The 19,010-nt window shown below is 48.9% G+C and overlaps 1 protein-coding gene across 1 annotated transcript in view; it reads right to left on the bottom strand.

The window, feature by feature from the left end:
- Window positions 1-19,010, bottom strand: part of LOC117236758 (cadherin-related tumor suppressor) — a 66,638-nt gene that overhangs the window by 3,446 nt on the left and 44,182 nt on the right. The window contains exons 2-21 of the mRNA XM_033499976.1: window positions 16,281-16,661; window positions 13,632-13,868; window positions 11,429-11,818; window positions 10,753-11,166; window positions 10,161-10,493; window positions 9,881-10,058; window positions 7,233-7,413; window positions 6,872-7,125; window positions 6,242-6,672; window positions 5,637-5,981; window positions 5,223-5,552; window positions 4,025-5,140; window positions 2,821-3,936; window positions 2,455-2,731; window positions 2,075-2,356; window positions 1,663-1,967; window positions 1,303-1,568; window positions 770-1,213; window positions 311-680; window positions 2-217 (exon numbers count right to left, since the gene is read on the bottom strand). Of these exons, the coding sequence (XP_033355867.1) occupies window positions 2-217; window positions 311-680; window positions 770-1,213; window positions 1,303-1,568; window positions 1,663-1,967; window positions 2,075-2,356; window positions 2,455-2,731; window positions 2,821-3,936; window positions 4,025-5,140; window positions 5,223-5,552; window positions 5,637-5,981; window positions 6,242-6,672; window positions 6,872-7,125; window positions 7,233-7,413; window positions 9,881-10,058; window positions 10,161-10,493; window positions 10,753-11,166; window positions 11,429-11,818; window positions 13,632-13,868; window positions 16,281-16,661 (7,866 nt within the window). The remainder of the gene's footprint in view (window position 1; window positions 218-310; window positions 681-769; window positions 1,214-1,302; window positions 1,569-1,662; window positions 1,968-2,074; window positions 2,357-2,454; window positions 2,732-2,820; window positions 3,937-4,024; window positions 5,141-5,222; window positions 5,553-5,636; window positions 5,982-6,241; window positions 6,673-6,871; window positions 7,126-7,232; window positions 7,414-9,880; window positions 10,059-10,160; window positions 10,494-10,752; window positions 11,167-11,428; window positions 11,819-13,631; window positions 13,869-16,280; window positions 16,662-19,010) is intronic.

Here is a 19,010-nt window from a genome sequence, read left to right as displayed (position 1 = left end):
CCTCTACCGATGTAAAGTGTTTGTTGGTCGCGGCATACACGAGAACACCATCGGGCTTCACCGTTCTGAACATTAAACCGATCGTTTTAAAGGGCGATGGATTGGTTATGAAGCTGGTGTCTTCGCTGACGGTGCGTTTCGCTCGATTCTTATGCCACAAGGTCGAGCCTCTGTAAAGATATTCCAATAACTGCATTCTTCTGTGTTTCTCCGAGATCTGCAAACGACGAAAAGACGGTTATTCGCGATTGGTCGTCTTACTCGACTGGGAATTAAAATTCAAAGCTCGCTTTTAACAGTTTGCGCGTACTTTAAATTCGACGTATCCACCCTCGCTCAACGTGATCGATTCGAGAGCTGCTTCGCAATTGGGCGCGGTTACAGATCCGCACTGGCAGGTCACTTGATGCCATTTGTCGTAACACTTGGAATTCGCACCGCAAACGCTGCCCGAGTCCTTTCCACCTCTCGAGCAAGAATTGTTGTTCGATCTGATGCAGGTGGACTTAACGCCGCGCGATGCCAGCGGATTCGACAGATTCAATGCCCTTCCATTTATAGAAACGGAGTGGACGCAGCCGACGAAATCGTCGGAATGCACTTGGCCTGGCCTTTCGAGCACCGGATCTGCGTTTTCCAGTCCTCCCACCAGAAGTGGATTGTTGTTAAAATTCAGAGTCCTGTAGAAAGCGATTGTCGATGTTTAGTTTAGTCGGACGATTTTCACGTTCACGAAAACGAATAACTAAGAACGAAAGGCGATGCTAACCCGGTTGGTCCTACGTCGTCCGCGTAGCAAGTGCCATCACCGGGTCTACAATCGTCGCAGATATCTCCGTGTTCTCTGCACATGGACACGCTCAAGGACACGACTCTGCCGTTTCTAGTTGCCGTTACCTTCCTCCATTCTCCGTCCGACACGGAGTTCTCCGTTTTTATGGTGACCGAGGTGATGGCGCTTCTTGCACCTCCGTATGAAAACACCACTCTTCCGTCCACCAGTTCCAGTACCACGAAGTCTGAACGTCCTCCGGCTTGTGGCGCGTAATTGTACAGCAGTAAGGCGTCTGGTTTCGTAGTGGCAAACACGATAGTTATGTCGTTGGTGTTGGAATCCAAGGCTGGGAAAGTCATATAAGACAATTCCTCGAAGCCAAACGTGGATCGTTCGCAGTGTCTTCCGTAACGACCCTCTGGACAACTACACGTGTACCTGAATTGGAACGTTGATCGTCGATAAACTTTGAACGATAGGATATGTAGTCGAGTGTCGCATGTTACATGGTCGATAAAAATGCTTACCCAGGTTTTTCTCCTACGCATAAACCTCCATAGAGACAAGGATTCGGTCTGCAAGAGTCCGTAACCGCCTCGCAGTGGTTTCCTCTGTAACCAGCTCGACATAGACAGAAGAAACTGAAGCTATCGGGACTCTTCCTACACGATCCACCGTTCCTGCATGGATTACTCGCGCATGCATCGCCTCTTTCCAGTTCACATAGCTTCCCATCGCGATCGATCGGACAGGTACACTGGAAATCGTATCCCAGTCGTCGACACTGTCCACCCTGAACGTGGTGAAATAACGAAACGATCAAAACGTTAGGGAAAAGATATGAAACTAAATCGGGGAATTTTCGTGGTATCGGTACGAATATTTACCAATAAGCAAGGATTCGGAGAGCAAGGATCTTGTCTTCTTTCGCATTTATCGCCGGTGAAACCGTCGCGGCACTTGCAGGTCATCTCGTGCATCATCCTCGGCGACGTGAGAATCAGCGCTTGGCTATCGGTGATTCTGGCGTCATCGTAGATGACCAATTTATCGCTGCAAGAGCCCCCGTTCTCGCAAGGTATGTGTTTGCACGGCGAGTAGCCAACTGTGAAGGTCATTCCCTGGAGAAGCGATCGGATTTTGTCCCGATTACGGTTTAGCAATTCGGTGACTTCGTATTTGCTGCGGTATCCTGTGCAATGAAATTCAATCATTCGCATTTAAACTTGTCAATTTTCGAATCTTGCAATCTTTTCATAGTTCTCGCTCTGTCAAATACGGTTACGCAATGTGAAATACCTTCAGGCGACTCTACGGCTACGTGGATGTTCAAGTCAGATCCAGTCTCTCCAAGACTGAAGATCTTGAGGGTGTCTCCAACATCGACTTCTTCTTGCAGAACGTCCAGCAGAGCACGATAATACTGACCTAAAAAATCTCTCGAGCTTAGTTTCGTTACTTGCAGGGTCACGCTATTTTCGATCGTGCTGTTGGTGAAAACGAGGAATTCCACTGTGACCTTGGATACCACGTTAGGATGGCGACCGTCGTTGCCAGACACGCTTAAAGAGTAGCCGACTCCTGTTTCGAAACACGAAAGTCGCAGATGTATTTCGATCGAGATTTTTCATCCGTCGATTCGAATAATTTCCTTAAATAGATACTCTTCCTATACAAACCTGGTGTTATTTTCTTCGTGTGAAGATCGCAAGCGCTAGGAATACTAAGAATTTTCGGATTCGATCCTTGAAGTATCTTACAGGAATAGCTGCCGGTAACATCGGGGTCGTTAGGATGTACGTCGGCGATCTTTCCCAACGGTATCTGCTCGTTGAAAGAGTGTACTATCACGTGAACCGATCTCGGCGACGATGGACTATCGTTTTGATCCGTGACGATCACGGTTATCGTGTGCTCGCTTCTCATTCTCGGTACTCCAGAATCTTCCACTTCGACCTGCGAAAATCAATCGAAGATCGATCATTACGTCTTATCGAATTAATTCAAAGCGACATATATTTGTTCGTTAGAAGATCTCTACTAACCACGAGATCCAACTGAGGCATAGCTTCTCTGTCCAAACTTCTCGTAGTTTTCAATACCCCGGTGTGCTTGTCCAAGGTAACCATATCGCTCTGTCTTCCACCAACCAACTTGTACGTAAAAGGCGCCCCATTCGGTGGTAGGTCAGGATCAGTGGCGCTCAGTGTCATCACGATCGTTCCAGCTGGTTCGTTCTCGTTCACGTAGCCCACCACCTCCGGTGGATCGAAGGTAGGCCCGTTATCGTTGATGTCCAAAAGTTCGATGTGAATAGCCGCGGTGCCGGTTTGCGGCGGAGACCCGGTATCGATGGCACCGATCGTCAGGTCGTAAATCGGGATCGTTTCTCGGTCCAGTTGTTTGGCAGTTTCTATATCTCCGGTCTGCGGGTCCACCTTGAACGCTTGACCCAGATTTCCGCTGATGATCGAGTAGGAGAACTGATTGTTCTGCGGCTTTATATCCTTGTCGACCGCTCTAACGGTCAAAACTCGCGTCCCGTGCGCCGCACCTTCTGACACGGTAGCGTCGTAGGTATTCTGCAGGAACTCCGGAGGATCGTTTCCATCTTGAATCGAGACTATAACCTGAGCCTCGTCCGTGTCGTTGCCACGAATCCCACCACCGTTCTTCGTCATCACGGTTAACACCACTCTGTTCTGCGTTTCACGGTCTAATCTTCGCGAGACACGAATTATCCCGGTCTCGGAGCCGATCGAGAAGCCGCGGTCGTTGGACGAGCCGACGAACAGGTAGTAGACTCTTCCATCTTCGCCCGCGTCCTGATCGGTTGCCTGAACCAGGCCCACGGACGTGCCAACTTCTGCGCTTTCCGACACGTCCATATGGAACACCGGTTGAATGAACTTGGGATAGTATTCGTTCACGCCTGTGATGTGTACGAGGACCGTGGTGAAGCCGACCATTTGCGGATTGGAGTCCGGATTGGCGGCGACTATGTCCAACGTGTACTCGTTGGCCTCCTCGTAGTCGAAACTGATCAAAGAAGCGATCTCGCCGGTATCCTCGCGAATACGAAAGTGATCCTTGCCAGTTCCTCCGAGAATTTTGTACTGGATCACGGCGTACTTGGGCGAGTCGATGTCTCGGGCGATCACCTGCGATTAAAGAGTATCGTAAATGGGATCTAAAGCAAGGAATTATAATTTCAAGCGAAAAGAACATGGGATAAATTTAAGAATATACCTTATAAACGAAACTATCCGGCGGAGAATTTTCAGGCAAGTAGGCTTCGTAAATGCTCTGATTAAACGTCGGTGGATTGTCGTTGATATCGGAGACGTTCACTGTCAATATGGCAACGGCTTGCTTCGGTTCGAATCCCAGGTCCGTAGCGGTGATGTTCAATTTATACTCTTGCACCAGATCGTAATCCAGAGGCTCGAGTATGGTTACCGCGCCGGTGATCGAGTGCACGAAGAACTCGTTCTTTTCGTTTCCAGCCGATATTTTGTATCTGATCATTCCGTTCGGCCCGTCATCGCCGTCGGTGGCACTGACCGTTAGGATGGTGGTGTTGACAGGTTCGTTTTCCGGAACTCTCACCTGATGGCTAACAGCGGCGAACGTGGGAGCGTGTTTGTTCTCCCCGGATATAACCAAGGTCAACGAGACCTCGTCCTTCTGCGGTGGCACGCCTTTGTCGATCGCTTGAACCTTCAACAGGAAGGTGGTTCTCACTGGCACGTTGGACAACGTATTTCGAACGTACACCCATCCGGATTTCTCGTCGATTGAAAAGTATTCTGTCCCGTTAACGTTCGTCATGAAGTAACTGATTTCTGCGTTCACGCCGAAGTCGGCATCGTCTTTCGCCGTCAATTGCACCACCCTCTTGCCGACTCCGTAATTCTCCGGCACAGGATAGAGATAAGATCTCTGGTCGAATCTCGGCGCGTTGTTGTTCGCGTCCACTACGTTCACGTAAACCACCGTCTTCGACGACAGCGGAGGTTTCCCGTTGTCGGTAGCTACGACCGTCAACGAGTATAGGTTTTCCGGCGAAGACGGCCGATGAGTGTGTTTGTACTTGAGAGTCTTCTTGCTGAAAACGTCACCGGTGGCTGGATCAACGGTGAAAAGGTCGGACGGTTGCAACAGGCTGTAGGATATCACGGAGTTCGGACCTTGTTTATCGCGATCGATCGCGGTGACTTGGCCAACGTGCGCAACAGGCGGTTGAAGCTCGGGGAAATGAAAGTGATAAGATTCTTCGTCGAATTCCGGAGGGTTGTCGTTCTGATCTTGGATGGTAATGGTAAGGGCGGTTGCTGCTTGCCAAGCACCGTCCGCTGCCACCAACTGTAACAATACGAACGATCGATTAATGGAAATTGTGCGATGGACGAAGGCTCGTTTCCTACGTTCGTTGATCGGCGCGAACCTTTAACAGATATTCGTCCTGTTCTTCTCTGTCTAAGTGCCCATCCACGGTAACGTTACCGCTAAGAGCGTCCATGGCGAACTTCTCGCCGGGATTCTCCGTGAACCTGTAGGTGACGTTTGCGTTTTGACCGATGTCCAGGTCGCTGCTCGTGATTCTTATGACGAACGTGCCGATCTCCGCGTTCTCCGTAACGTTCACGCTGAATAGTCGAGTGAATTGCGGGGGATTGTCGTTTTTGTCCAACACTGTGAGCAACACAGTCGCGGTGCCTGTAAGCGACGGCTGTCCTTGATCCCGTGCTTCTACGATCAACTCGTAAGAAGCGATCTAAAACGAAACGATGCTCTTTCCTTTTCCCTTTTTTTGGCAAATTGGCTTTAAGTCGTCTGCTCGATATTTTCAAATACTCACCTCCTCGCGGTCCAGTTTCGCGTTCGTGCTAATCTCTCCTGTATCGGAATCGATGACGAAAGTCTCGGTGAAATCGTTGACCAGATAATAGGACACTTGCCCGTTCTCGCCGGAATCACGATCGTTCGCCGAGACTTTGTTGACGAAGAGAGGCGGGTACTCGTCCTCGGGAACCGTAGCGTTGTAAATGGCCGCCTCCATTATCGGTGCATTATCATTGGCGTCCGTAACATTCACGAGCAGTTGCACAACGCTCCTGAGAGCCGGAGTGTCCGAATCACGAACCTCTACCCAGGCTTCGTAGAACGGCGCGGTTTCGTAATCGAATCCAGACGCGACTAACACCTAAACGAAACGACCCATCGTTTTACCTTTCATCGAGCGTAATCGTCGAGAACGATAATTCGTTTCCATTTCGCGCAGAGCTACAAAGATCGGAAAATATCTCGATCTATAACTCTGCACCATCTGTCATATGGAAATCTGTTTTATCGAACAAAATATTGTGAGAAATGTCGATAACGATGGCGCGAATTTCACGGTGTACGGAGCGCGATACGAATAATGGGAAAAGATACGAATCGAATTGCACAGCGAATACAAACCTCTCCGGTGTGAGGATCGATCTTGAGCGCGTCGCCGACGTTCCCGCCAGCCATTCCATAGACCAGATTGCTGGCGGTTCCAACTTTCGGCGTGGTCGCGCTCAATTTCGTGATCACACGACCCTCTGGAACGTCTTCCGGTAGCGTGAACCTGGTGCTAATGGTGGATCGAAAGCTGGGAAACAGTTGCCTCTCCCACAGGTGTATCACCAAGTCGGCGGTGACCGTTTGCGGTTTGACGCCGCAATCGGACGCCTGGATTTGCAATTGGTAGGTGGTTTCGTCATTGGCCAACTCCTGTGTCGTCCTTATCACTCCGCTGTTCGGATCGATCACGAACTTCTCCGCATCGATTCCCTGGAGACGATACACGATCCGGGAATTCTCTCCGTCGTCGTCGTCCACCGCTTTCGCGCCGAACACGAAATCCCCTTTAAAGGAAATTAGGTGTATTTAGCGATGTTGCGTATCAGCTACGCTAGCTTCGCGAGCCTCTGTTATTCAGGTGTTACTTAACGCGTTCAGGCTCGCGTTCAAGTTCTCGAATGACGGGTTAGCCAGTTACAAACTTGTCGCGTTTCTCATTTTTACTTTTCCTTTACGTTCATTTGCCGATGATAAATCCTTTACCTGGTTTGGTTGCACCCGGCACGTAGGCCGTGTATCTTGGACTAGAAAATCTAGGGGCATTGTCGTTCACGTCCTTCACGAAGATCGTCAGATTGACAGCGGAGGCCTGAGGTTCCGTGGGACTCGAATCTTGAGCGACCAAAGTCAAATGGTAGACCGAGGTTTGTTCTCGATCGAGCGGTACCACCGTTAACACTTCTCCAGTTTCGGGTTCCACGGTGAAACGTTCCGAATTTTCTCCCAGCAAACTGTACCTGATGATAGGAAAGATTCGATATTTACGGCGAGTTTAGAAAGATCGAGATTATTTTTTCTTTTTTTTCTGTTTTCTTTTTGCAAATCGCACGCATTGCGAATGTACCTGATTTTGGCGTTGAGGCCCTCGTCTTTGTCCGTAGCGTGAGGTTTGGTGACCCACGTCCCGGAAGCCAGGTTTTCGGTAACCGTTGCCCTGTATTCCTGCCTGGTGAATTCCGGAATGTGATCGTTGACATCGAGCACGACGATTCTAACGATGCCCGATCCAGTCAAAGGCGGAGAACCTGTAAAACAGGTTCGGTAATCGTAGATTGATCGTTCTATGATTACGCGAATAGATTTGGTCGAGCCAACGAGTATAAACAACGCGACCTCAAACGCGAAAACGTGTCGTTTCCCTTTTTCAAACTTTCCTCATCCGCCATTTCTTTCTCTTCCAATCGTTTTTCCGATTTATCCTTGCGATTATTCGCGAATATTCTTCTTTTCTTTTTCCTTCGGACGGAAAGGTTTCGCACGAGATAGCCGATATTAGCAGGAGGTGTTCGAACGATTCGATCGTCAAACGTTGAGTAAGACAAATTGTGATTTCACAAAGTATCGAACGGCCGGGGTACCGGCGAGTTAATTGCGCCGCCTAAAACAGGCCATTATTCTCCGGGGGACCCGATTTCTCTGATTGCAGCAGGTACATTGTACGCGTCGGCGTGGCCCTGGGCCACGCGCCTCTATAAGCGTATATCGTTCAATCACGTGGACCTCTCACGGGGAGGGTTACGGGCACAACAATTGCAAAGCACAATGGTGTGGTCCACCATAGGCGGTGTTCGCCTGGTGGGCAATCCGACAGAAATATACTGACTTACACTAGGAGCGTATGCCGCTTGTTCGTCTGCTTAATTGATGGGGACAAGAAGCAACAGTCCCCCTTGACCGCCCCCTCTCGTTCACCCTCTGTCTCTTTCTTTTCACATTCGTCCCGTGTTATTAGGCGCGTGTATACGCAGTATAGTTTGGGATAAGAAGAGGCGAGAAAACGCGAGATCCCAACCGAAAGATCTTCTTGTCCGTCGTCCTCGTCGCTATCTTCGATTCGCCTGTTACGAGCCATTAGTATCATTCGTTCCCCTTTCGCGTTACTTCCTTGCAACTCCTCGTCGATGGTCTCGCCTCGAGTGCCCCTTTTTCATCCGGATGACACGAAACGTAACGCGGTGTAAGGTGGATACCTGGCATCGTGGTCAACCGTGCTAGGGTCACCCGTTTCCGAGCGGACACGGTTGGCATAAGCGCTATAGGTGGCGGATACACGCGACAGCCATGACGTACGAATAAAATAGGAGTATAATGCGCGTGCTCGAGCAGGATCTCGAGAGATGCGCGTTTGGCTGCGAAGAGACGGTCCAAAAGATCCAACAAACGAAAGCGGGTGGGGTGAAGGGGAGCATTAAGAGTAGGAGGAGGTGGTGGCGGTGAAGGTGGAGGTGGAGGCGGAGATGGAGAGAAGAGAGCGAGAGCGAGAAAGAGAGAGAGAGAGAGAGAGAGTGAGAGTGAGAGAAGGGAAAACGAAGAGAGGGTGGGGAGAAGGAGAGTGCAGCGTGGAGGCAGAGGAAGGCATTTGAGAGCGATTATCATAATCGCGCGTCATAACTCTGCAGGCTTGTCTACCTCGGCGGGGACCGATTGGGCCATCGGCCCCCGATGGCTGGTCGAAGGGGGCGGGCGAGGGGCACCCTCGAATGGGACTACTGGCTTCGTCAGAGGAACGAACGATAAAAAAGATTTCGCCGAGGAACTGCCCACCGCTTAAAGAATCTCATCGAACAACCCACAAATTTATATCCAATTTGTATATTACCGCTCATTACTTAAAACCATGCCGTATATCGTCTATTGTTTTGTCTATTCGTCGAACGAGCAGCAAGGGACAAGGGGGAGGGGGTGACATTTTCTCGTCTTAGGAGGCGCGCGACACGACAGTTTGTGCAATCTCGACGCGACGGTTCGAGTTGAGAGAATTTATAGATGGAAAAATAAATTCATGCAACGATCGGTCTGGCGAATCGCCACGCGTATCGTCGTACACGTATATTGTCTTTGACATTTGATGACATTTCGTTCGTTGCGTCGACGGAATGGGACGGCAACAATTTGTACACGGCTTCGCACATTTGTCAAAGCAGCCGGACGAATTTATAGTTGCCTGTGTACTTCTTCTTATTACGGGAGTTGAACCGCTTGAGAAGCAGGTCTTTTCAACGTTAAAATCGACTTCTCCTTTTCGTCTTTTCTTCTTTTTCCTTTTTTTTCCTTTCTTTTTTCTTTATTTATTTCTTCTTCTTCGATTCACCGCGGCTTTTTTAGAAGTGCCAAACCCAATATAATTAAGTCCTTTGTTCGTGCTAATTCGCAACCAGTTTACATAGAACCTAAGACCGGTTACTAAGGTGGCCGGAAAAATATTCTCTCCGAAGAATACTGACTACCCTTTCAATGCCGTCTCTTTGTGCACATCCTACCAGGTATATACCTATTTAGCTGTTCCCCTAAGGTACGCCTGCAAAGAATCTACTGGGAATACCTTCTTACCCGCGATTTCTTTATCCTTTATTCCCTTGCACGCGTGTTTGCCCTCCCGTTGTCCTTTCCCCTCCTCCTCTTTCTTTTACTTTGTTTATGCAATTATAAATTAGCCTTTGACGCTACGTTTAAGGAAAGATCTCAGTCGTGAGAATTATTCAACCAACTTACCGGTATCCATGGCCACTAACGTCAGAGTGTACTCCGCCACCAGTTCTCTGTCGAGGGGTCGAAGCAGAAAAATGTCGCCGGTACTCGCGTTTATTCGAAACAAGTCCGTGTCGCCTTCCTTCAAAAAGTATCTCACTTGGTCGTTGTAAGGTGGAGTATCCGCGTCGTAAGCTTTGACCTGAGACCGACAGATCGAACGATTTTTTCATTTTCCACGTTGAAACGTTCGGAAACGGTTTCGATCGCTGCCGAGCGATTACGAACCGTTTCGTCGAATTACCTGTATCACGAATCCGCCCCCAGGTGGTACCATATTCTCCATAACGTGTGCCAAATAGGGCGAATCCAAGAAAACCGGTGCATTGTCATTTATATCGATGACAGTGATGGTGACCTGAGCGGTATCGCCCCGTGGTGTTTCGCCTACTTCCGAGGCACAATCCTCACCCCTTATCGTCAAATAGTACCTGGATTTCCGTTCGAAGTTGAGATTCTTCGCCACTCTGATGACACCGCCGTCCTCGGAAATGGTGAAATCTCTGTTATCGTCTCCCATCGCGATACCGTATCTCACCCTTCCGTTCGCACCCTCGTCGCGATCCATCGCCGAAACCTAAAATTGAAATTAACCGGCTCGCATCGATCGGAACGAAATAAAAGTATCGACGCCTTTCAACGCTGGTTAAGCGTTCTTCGGGACTTTGCTTCACGCTTCAGTTGCAACGCCTCTCGCCCAAGAACATACTCGTTGCGACTTTAATTAGCGTGACGTAACTGCTCGTGTAATCTCGATTTTATGGTGACTCTTCGCGCGGTGAAACCGCATTCGCAGATATATTTACGAGGGAAAAGGAAATACGAAAAATGCTAACCTGCAGCACGCTAGCCCCGATACTGGCGTTCTCGGCAACAGTGGCTGAGTACTGTCTCGGATCGAACACCGGCGAATTGTCGTTCTCGTCGAGGACCGTGACAGTGACTGCGGTCGAGGACGATCTCGGTGGTTCACCGCGGTCTTTCGCGGTTACTTCCAAGGTGTAGTTTGACCTTAATTCGCGATCCAACGAGCCAGATACGCGCAATAGTCCATCTACGGGACCAACGGTGAAGGGAAGCGTCGTGTCCTCGAGGGAGTACTCCACGTATCCGTTCCGTCCTTCGTCCCTGTCCACCGCCTTAATGGCCATCACTACCGTGTTGCTCGGCGCGTTCTCTATTATCGAAATCTTCGTCGGCGATATGAACTCCGGCGACATGTCGTTTACGTCCAGCAACACCACGGTCACCTATCGATCGAATAACGTTCACGATTAAGTCTCTATCGAAACATTCTTCGCCGTATTATTCACCGACAAAATTCCTTTCGTTCTAACGGTATTTTTCGCCAAAATTATATCAGCTATAGTTTGCGGTCGAAACAATTCTTCCAGGCTAAAGGTAGAAACTAGGCGAATTATCGTTAGAAATACGATAGCTGGGTTGGATGGTGAATCGTGATCGATAGCGCGAGACTGGAATTATAGTTCGTTACAGAAGATGCGGACAAACCTGTACGGTGGAAGACAAAGGCAGAGCAGGTGGCAAAGGGCTATCGGTGGCGCTGAGGATCAAATTGTAAAGTGGCTTTTGTTCTCTGTCGAGTAACTTCCGAGTGAAAAGGGTGCCGTTCGGTGCCACTCCGAAGTCACCGTTCTCGTCACCGCCGGCGACAGCGTAAATTACCCTGCCGTTATCTCCGGAGTCCAGGTCCTGGGCGGCCACGGATAGGATCGGTGTGCCGATCGTCGTATTCTCGACGATATCCGCGGCGTGCGGGCCAGCCTCGAAGATCGGCGCGTTGTCGTTCAAGTCGACGACGTTGCAGTAGACCGTCACCGTCGAGGAAAGCGCCGGGATGCCGCCGTCTGTCGCTTGGACCACCAAAATGTAGTGCTGCACCTGTCGAACGATCAAACTTGTTGTTTTCTTAACTAGTCGACGAACGCGTCTTTCGCTCCTCGTGGGAAATATATTCGCGACGATAATAAAAACATACGAACGGCCAGCAACGGATATAAAAATGAAAGTGACACGGCCAACGACTGCCGAACAGTGTATAGTCGAAAATGGTCGTTTAACGCGAACGACTTAATCGTCGAAAAAGGAAAGTAAAAAGTAGTCGGTCGTTTCGAAGAACAGTTGTTTCCAACGATGTTTTAAAAGAGAGGGGGGAACTTTTTGTTCGCATTAGACATGCTCTTCGCTTGCATCGGCTTCTCTTACGGAGAGGCGCCTAACAATTTTGCAAAGACTAATACGAGTTTCGTGGAAGCAACGTGCTGTTTCTTCGTTTCCGATGCGCTCCGATCTTGCCGGCTCTGTTGTAAAACGCTTTCGCAAGCGCTCCAACGATCCCGCCCAATATATCTGGAAACGAATTACGATGATGAAAGGTTCTATAAACTACCCTCTTCTTCTATGCACCGTTTGCGCTCTTCTGTCCGCTTCTCATCGAAACTCTATATTAGACCATTTCATATACAGAGCGCGGTCGAATAACACGTACAAGCGGGTGATTCATTATGGAAACGTAAGAGCAGAACATGGAACGAAATTTGTTCATCGAAAGTTTAGTTTTCGAGAGAATCAAGCTTGATAATTTATCAAGCATACTCGAACGTGGTTAATTCCGGACTAGACAGGACTGAATAATCGACAGCGGGTTGTTCCACGTGCGAAGATTAATCGAAAATTGTATCTCGAGACGCTTTGTTTCCGAGAAAAAGAATTTTGAATATTTATCATACGCGTGTACTATATATCTATATCTATTCTCTTGAAAATGAAGCCTGGAGCGGAAAATCGTATTCCACGTTTTCTACTTATCTTCTGTCGATTATTTAGTACTTCCCAGTCCGGAATTAACCGATAAATTTTCAAACTGCATTTTCTGTACACGTTATTCAGCCGCGCTCTGTACGTGCAAGGTAAAGTGTCGTACGCGTTTGTCGTTTACGTCTAGCGATTACGCGCAATTTCGTTAATTCTTGTCCTTCGAACTCTCGTTTCGCTCTGCGAAAGGATGTGACTTTTGGGAAGAAAACGTTTCGTTGGTATCGTAAAGGCGCGAAACTTCGGTTACAAAGAGAAGAAAGAAACGACGGCGATTTACAGATCACAGCGTACGCTTTCAACGGTTGAAAACGAAAATTGTGGGTGACGACGTTGGACAAAATGAAATTTATGCGCGCGTCTCGAAATAAGTATGGCTTGTCTCCGAAGCGTAACCATCGGACAGTTGAAAACGTCCGTTGATCGATCTGTCCGACTGTTAACGCTAAACCCTAAATTCTAGCGTAGCCTCCCAGCCGAAAGCTAATATAATAGGCGCGTTCGAGGTTAAACGTAGAGGCGTGTTCATGGTTATAATCGTTGCCCCGGGCTGCTATGCGTTTCACGGTATGTGGATCTCTCGCGTGGACGCGTCGATCGGTGACGTGTTAGGAAAATCCGCGGAATTCTGAATGGAAAAGAGTACGTCGTGGATCGGGAACGATGCGTAACTCGCGTTTAGAATTTAAACGAAACGCATCATCGGTGTCGTCTGTTTCGGCTCTGGCAAACACCGATGAAACGTCGATTTCCCAACAGCAAGCGCATCCGATGTTTTAAGTTGGAAGACGAAAGCGACGTATCGCGTGTGAACCGTGTTCCCAAATCGTTTTACACGCTTTCTAAAGATCGATTTCCAGGGATCGACGATCGTACGAACCTGTTCGTAGTCAAGGCTGGCCGTCAACGTGAACACGCCGGTGCTAGGATTCAGAGAAAAAACGTCGTTGGCCCAGTCGGAAATCAGAGTGTAGCTGAGTTGACTGTTGGGCCCGTTGGCGTCTGCGTCAGTGGCGACGACCTGACCTATTCGGCTGCCCCTTGGCACGTTCTCCGGCACGTCGAACGAATACGCGGTGCTCTGGAACGTCGGCGCATTGTCGTTGGTGTCGGTCACCTGTAAAATCGAAAGACACTCTGGTTTCGTTGGCTCGTTTCATAAAATCCTCGGGTACCTGTTCCACGGTGTTAACGTCGAGTTACATCGGAACAGGATAGGAAGATCGATTTTTTTAGGCTTCCGATGAGAGACACTCGTTCCATATATTTTTAGTAGATAGTTGAAGTAGGTGCGCGTAAAGGTAGGAAAGAATAATCGATGTTATTCTTGATCATACTGGATTCATGCTGTTGGAAGGGCTGCCGGCTGTCCGATCGAGAGAAGAAGAAAGGTAACGGGTCAGGATAAACAATTCAGAATCGGAGCTAACGCTTCCTGTTCTCTTTCGATTGTACTCGACGTCGTTCCTGAATAAACATATTTCAATCAAAGCTCGAGACAAGCGGTCGTGCTCGCGGAGCTCGGTTCACCTTCGAACCGCCGCCGGTTTGCGCTTCGAAGAAAGTTTCCTGTTGTTTTTACAGTGGCGATGAATCGTGGAACGGGCTCCGCGAGGAATTTCAAGAATGTTTTTCCAGAGGGAGATGCTACGGAGGCTCGATTCGTCGATAGCGTAGCGCGATCAAACGGCGAACGTTAGCTTACAATATATCGGCGGATGGTTTCGTTTTAGAATCGGACAGGCGTTCGGCGCGTAACGCAAGTGTGCTCGATCTGCAACGACCGAACTGTACGCAACTTGCAATCGTATCTTGCTGGTCAGCGAAACGAGTTCGATGTTCGAAGGTAGAACGAGGAGAATCGCAGGATGGTTGGAATTTTTCGCGCGACCAGCCCTCCGTAGTGGAAGTCGCGTCTCGTTCTCGCCGCGAATAATTCTGTTCGAATAGGACGGCTCGAGAGGATGATCTCGATCCCGGTCGGAAGTCAGGGTGCGAGCCCGGTGAATAGGTTTCCAGCGTCGAGAAGGATCGACACGCGGTGGCGGTATAAAGGAATCAAGCGGAGGTGGGCACGGTTTGATTAAGGAGGGTTCGGAGACGTTTGCAAAAAGTGACGGTTACCCCGAGACACGTTGGATGACGAGGGGAGAACCGAGAGCAGAGTAGAGACCGCGGTGACCAACGATGGAAGGAGGACGAGGAAGGAAAGATGGATACGGAGGGAAGAAGAGGGAAGAAGAGGGAAGAGGAGGGAAGACGAGGGCGAAAGGGAAGAAGCGACGGTGAAGGAGACGGGAGGGAAGAGAGAGAAGGAGGGAAGATGGAAGAAGACGGGGCGAAGGGAGGAGGTCGAAGGAGAGAAACTCTTGTGCGAGGTCGAGCGAGGAGAAGAGGAGAGAGGATATAAGGGGCCAGAAGAGGCAGATTCCGCAACTGTCGGCAGCGGGCCTCTTTCATGGAGCCCCAAAGAGCCGAGCTATGATCGGGACTGGCATTCCTTTTGCCTTTAAGAGACCCGGATAGAATAGCGGACGGCGGGCAGCGAGAACCTTAAAAGAATTCCAGCCATTGCACGTCATAAGGATAATTTTTGCGATTGTCTCCGAGGGATCCTTGGCTGGCCTGTGGCCAACTCCTTCCCGCTACTACCACCATCTTCTTTCCATCTTCGTTAAACATCCCGGTCGCCCTTCTTCGCCTTTTTTATCGCCGCCAATCGTTTTGCTTGGCCACCGTAATGAATTACAAGACGAAACGCACGGAAACCGAGCGATTCCACGGGCCTCGAGAAATCGAGTCTTCGCCCTTGAGTACCAGCGCGTAATCCGCTTTCTCTTCTCGATCGATCCACCCCGAGTATCAAACTGGTTGCTACCGTCGACCGATAGGTCGCGAGAAACTTGGAAATTTTCATCGGTTTCACCGAATCTTCCGTATTCTCGTCTCGTTTCCGTCTCTTTTTGCCGTACTCGGTGTCCCATCCAATCCTGTACGATAATGTCATTTCGAGCAATAGGCGCGTCTCTTTCTCAGCATCAATATATCGCGAATCACGCCGATTGATCCCGTAATGATGAATAGTGGTTGAATAACGGGACAGTGGGTCGCACAATGATCAAGGTAACAGTAGCATCCCCGTATAATTGCAGGATAATAATCAGTGTGCAACGGGACTCGATGGAGGACTCCATCGATACGCGACCGGATCCCTTCCTCGTGCGCGCTCCTTCTCTTCTTACCTCGTCCTTTTTCTTTATCTCCTGTCTTTGCTTCGTCCTTTTTTTTTCTTTTTGTTCTTTCAAACGAACGCTCATCGTCCTCGTTTCATTTCCGACTAACTTTTCGTAACTTTTCGTATCGGACCAAATCGTTAATCGTTGGAAGGACACGACGCGACGCTTCGATTTAACCGAGCCCCATGAGTAATTGCATCAAAAAATCCGGCAAAGGTTTCTAATTAGAAGCACGATCGCCGGATAAAAAATTATGTCGAGTCAAGGGGATGATATATGGAAACGAAACGTACCTGAATGGTTAACGCGATGTCTGTGTGTTGCAATCCATCATCGGCTCGAACTTTCAGGACATACTTTTCTCTGGTCTCTCTGTCGAGAGCCTCGGCGAGTGTCAGTTGTCCCGTGGTCGGATGAAGTCTGAACTGACATTGGCTTTCGTCTTGGAGCTCGTGTTGGCTGGCCGGGTAGAAACCAAGAGCGGTGCCAGGACCTGGATCGAGCCGATGATTCGGTACCAGGGTGTAAGTCAAGGTTCCGATCGTATCCGGATCGTACGCTTTCAGGACCGTGACAACGGTGTTAGGCGGCGCCTCCTCGGAGATTTTGAATTTCCAGGTGCCGGTTCCCCAGGTCGGTGCCACGTCATTCTTGTCTAGAACCGTCACGCGAACCTGTAATTAAAAATTTTTGTTCGATCCTAAGAATTGCTCGTAATTACACGCTGTGTCTGGTAAGCAATAGAGAAGCGTATGATTTCGGGTTAAAAGTCGTTCGCAGCTCCGTCTTGTCGAGCATTATTTTTATTCGATCATCGGTCGGTTAATTAATTACGGAACGATATTGAAAAGAAGTTACGCGTCGTCGGTACCGAGCGCCAAACAATTAAGAGTTTCTAATTAATAGTGTCTTGGATGCGATTCCTCGCGTGTTAACGATAAATCGAAAAAAGTACAAAGATAAAAGTGAAAGAGAGAGAGAGAGAGAGAGAGAGAGAAAGACTGTCTGGAAGTTTTGTCAGTCGCCAGGATATAATTATGTGCAATCAATATAAATCTACGGGCCGTTGTTGCGGCGGAGTCACGGTATGCATGCGAAGAATCGTGAGAAAGTTAGTTTTTCGATCCAACTTGTGCATGTCTCATTTCATTAAATTCTCAGTCACGTCAGCGGCCAAGGTTTATGTGACTACCAGAAGCCAGTGTATCGAAACGACTCGATGCTCGAAGGAACAACGATGGTACTATTGGAAAAGCATCGCGCTAGCGATGGCAACATCTTTTCGATCGAGGAACGAACGGTGGTCGCTCTTGCGGCCGTGGAAAGATTTATTCGAGTAACCGTACGAAACTTTATATTCCACGCTAGAAACTTTGAACGTAATCGGATCGCGTTGCGCGTAGCATAGAAAATCGCTACCGAGACGTTAGACCTTCGTTTCTTTTTTTTTTTTTTTGTTATCCCTTTTTCGTTTTGTATTGGAATTTTACGAACGAAATCAAAGAACCACGAAAGACGAAACTCGACGAAGAAACGACGACGTATACATCTATTTTCTCATTCTGTTCGCGATCGATTTCTTCATAACTGACGCGATCTCGCCACGTCGAAGAATACTAAATATGGAAGCACGTAGATGATCTTTCAAGCTTATGTAATCCCTGGCTGGAACGCATCGATCTTCCTGGTAATTAGTCGGAGTTCGGCCGTCATTGACAAAGTGCGTGCCATCGATTATTGGCCTAAAATGTTTAGGCGTGCCAGAACGTACGTATCTCGAGATGACGAAACAATAGTCGGTCGCTGGCTCTCGCAACAGTTAAACGGCCGATTTCAGCGTGACACGCGTATGAATAAATTTGACTTTTTAATTATTTTCCAGTGCCGGATCTTGTAGCTGCCTCCTTTAAGTAGCTCGAACACGAATACAATTAATCGTTACGACCGGCGAGGCTGTGTGTCCGTTTGTCATTAAAATTCAAAGGTGCGACGACATCGAAGTCTCGCGTCGCTTATTGGCACAGATCGAAAATACCGATATTCCTCCATCTACCGTTTCTAATGGTGGCTGTGTTCGACGCGAGTACGCAGGAACACGAAAACGCTATATTTATGCAAAATCCCTTGGAATAGCGGCTACCTTCGAGACAGCACGAGACTCCAGCAAGCCGCAGCGGTGTCGCTAATTACGTTTCTACCTATCCACAGCTTTAGGCTAAACGGCCGAAGCCTGTCCTAAGGCATAGTTCGCACGATCTCTTAGATAGGTTATCGTGTACAGCGTTAAACCCGGTAGCGTTTCGATAATCCCGAAGAGGAAGAGATTACCCACGAAATTCGTTGGTATCGAACTCGGCGAACGATCGATAAGAAACTTCGAAGTCGAAGAAAATTCCAAATTTCTCGATCGCTTTGCGAAACATTTCGTTTTAGCACGATCGTCGACGAGAAGATCAGACGAACGTTCAAAGGCATCGGTTAAAGTTTCGAGTTTTCATGGATCGAGTTTTGCTCGGATCGCGAGAGTGTCGGCAAGCCGGTTGCTTAGGTATTTCTCGACTCGTCCCGACCTCTGTCTATTGGCTCGTTAAGGGGATCGATGCAAGGAAGTGGAATCTCGCGACGTTCGTAGAAACAATATCCGTGGATGGTCGCGTCATCGTCACGATCGGAAAACAAGGATACGGGAACGGCAACAATAAGCAGACAAATCAGTGCGGTCATATAGCTGTCTCGGATAGAATATTCCTTCTTCTTTGCTGGTCGCGGCCGAGAGGAGAGAGGGATGAGGTATATGGGCGGTAAGAAACGCCCGGAGAGCATTCGGAGTGCAAGGAAAGATGGTATCTGCGTCAGCGCGGTCGGGGATCAGCGGATCGGATCGAGTCGCTCAGCGGGGGTTTCTTTGGGTCATGCACGAAGTGAGTCCCATTCTTCTGTTGCCCCCTTCACCCTGCCCTGCCCCACGCCTCCTCTCCTCTCATCTTCTTCTTCTTCTTCTTCTTCTTCTTCTTCTTCTTCTT

Source organism: Bombus vosnesenskii, unplaced genomic scaffold (genome assembly GCF_011952255.1).
Source record: "Bombus vosnesenskii isolate JDL3184/JDL3185 unplaced genomic scaffold, Bvos_JDL3184-5_v1.1 scf7180000013264, whole genome shotgun sequence".
Lineage (NCBI taxonomy): Eukaryota > Metazoa > Arthropoda > Insecta > Hymenoptera > Apidae > Bombus > Bombus vosnesenskii.
This window is presented reverse-complemented; position numbering and strand designations above follow the sequence as displayed.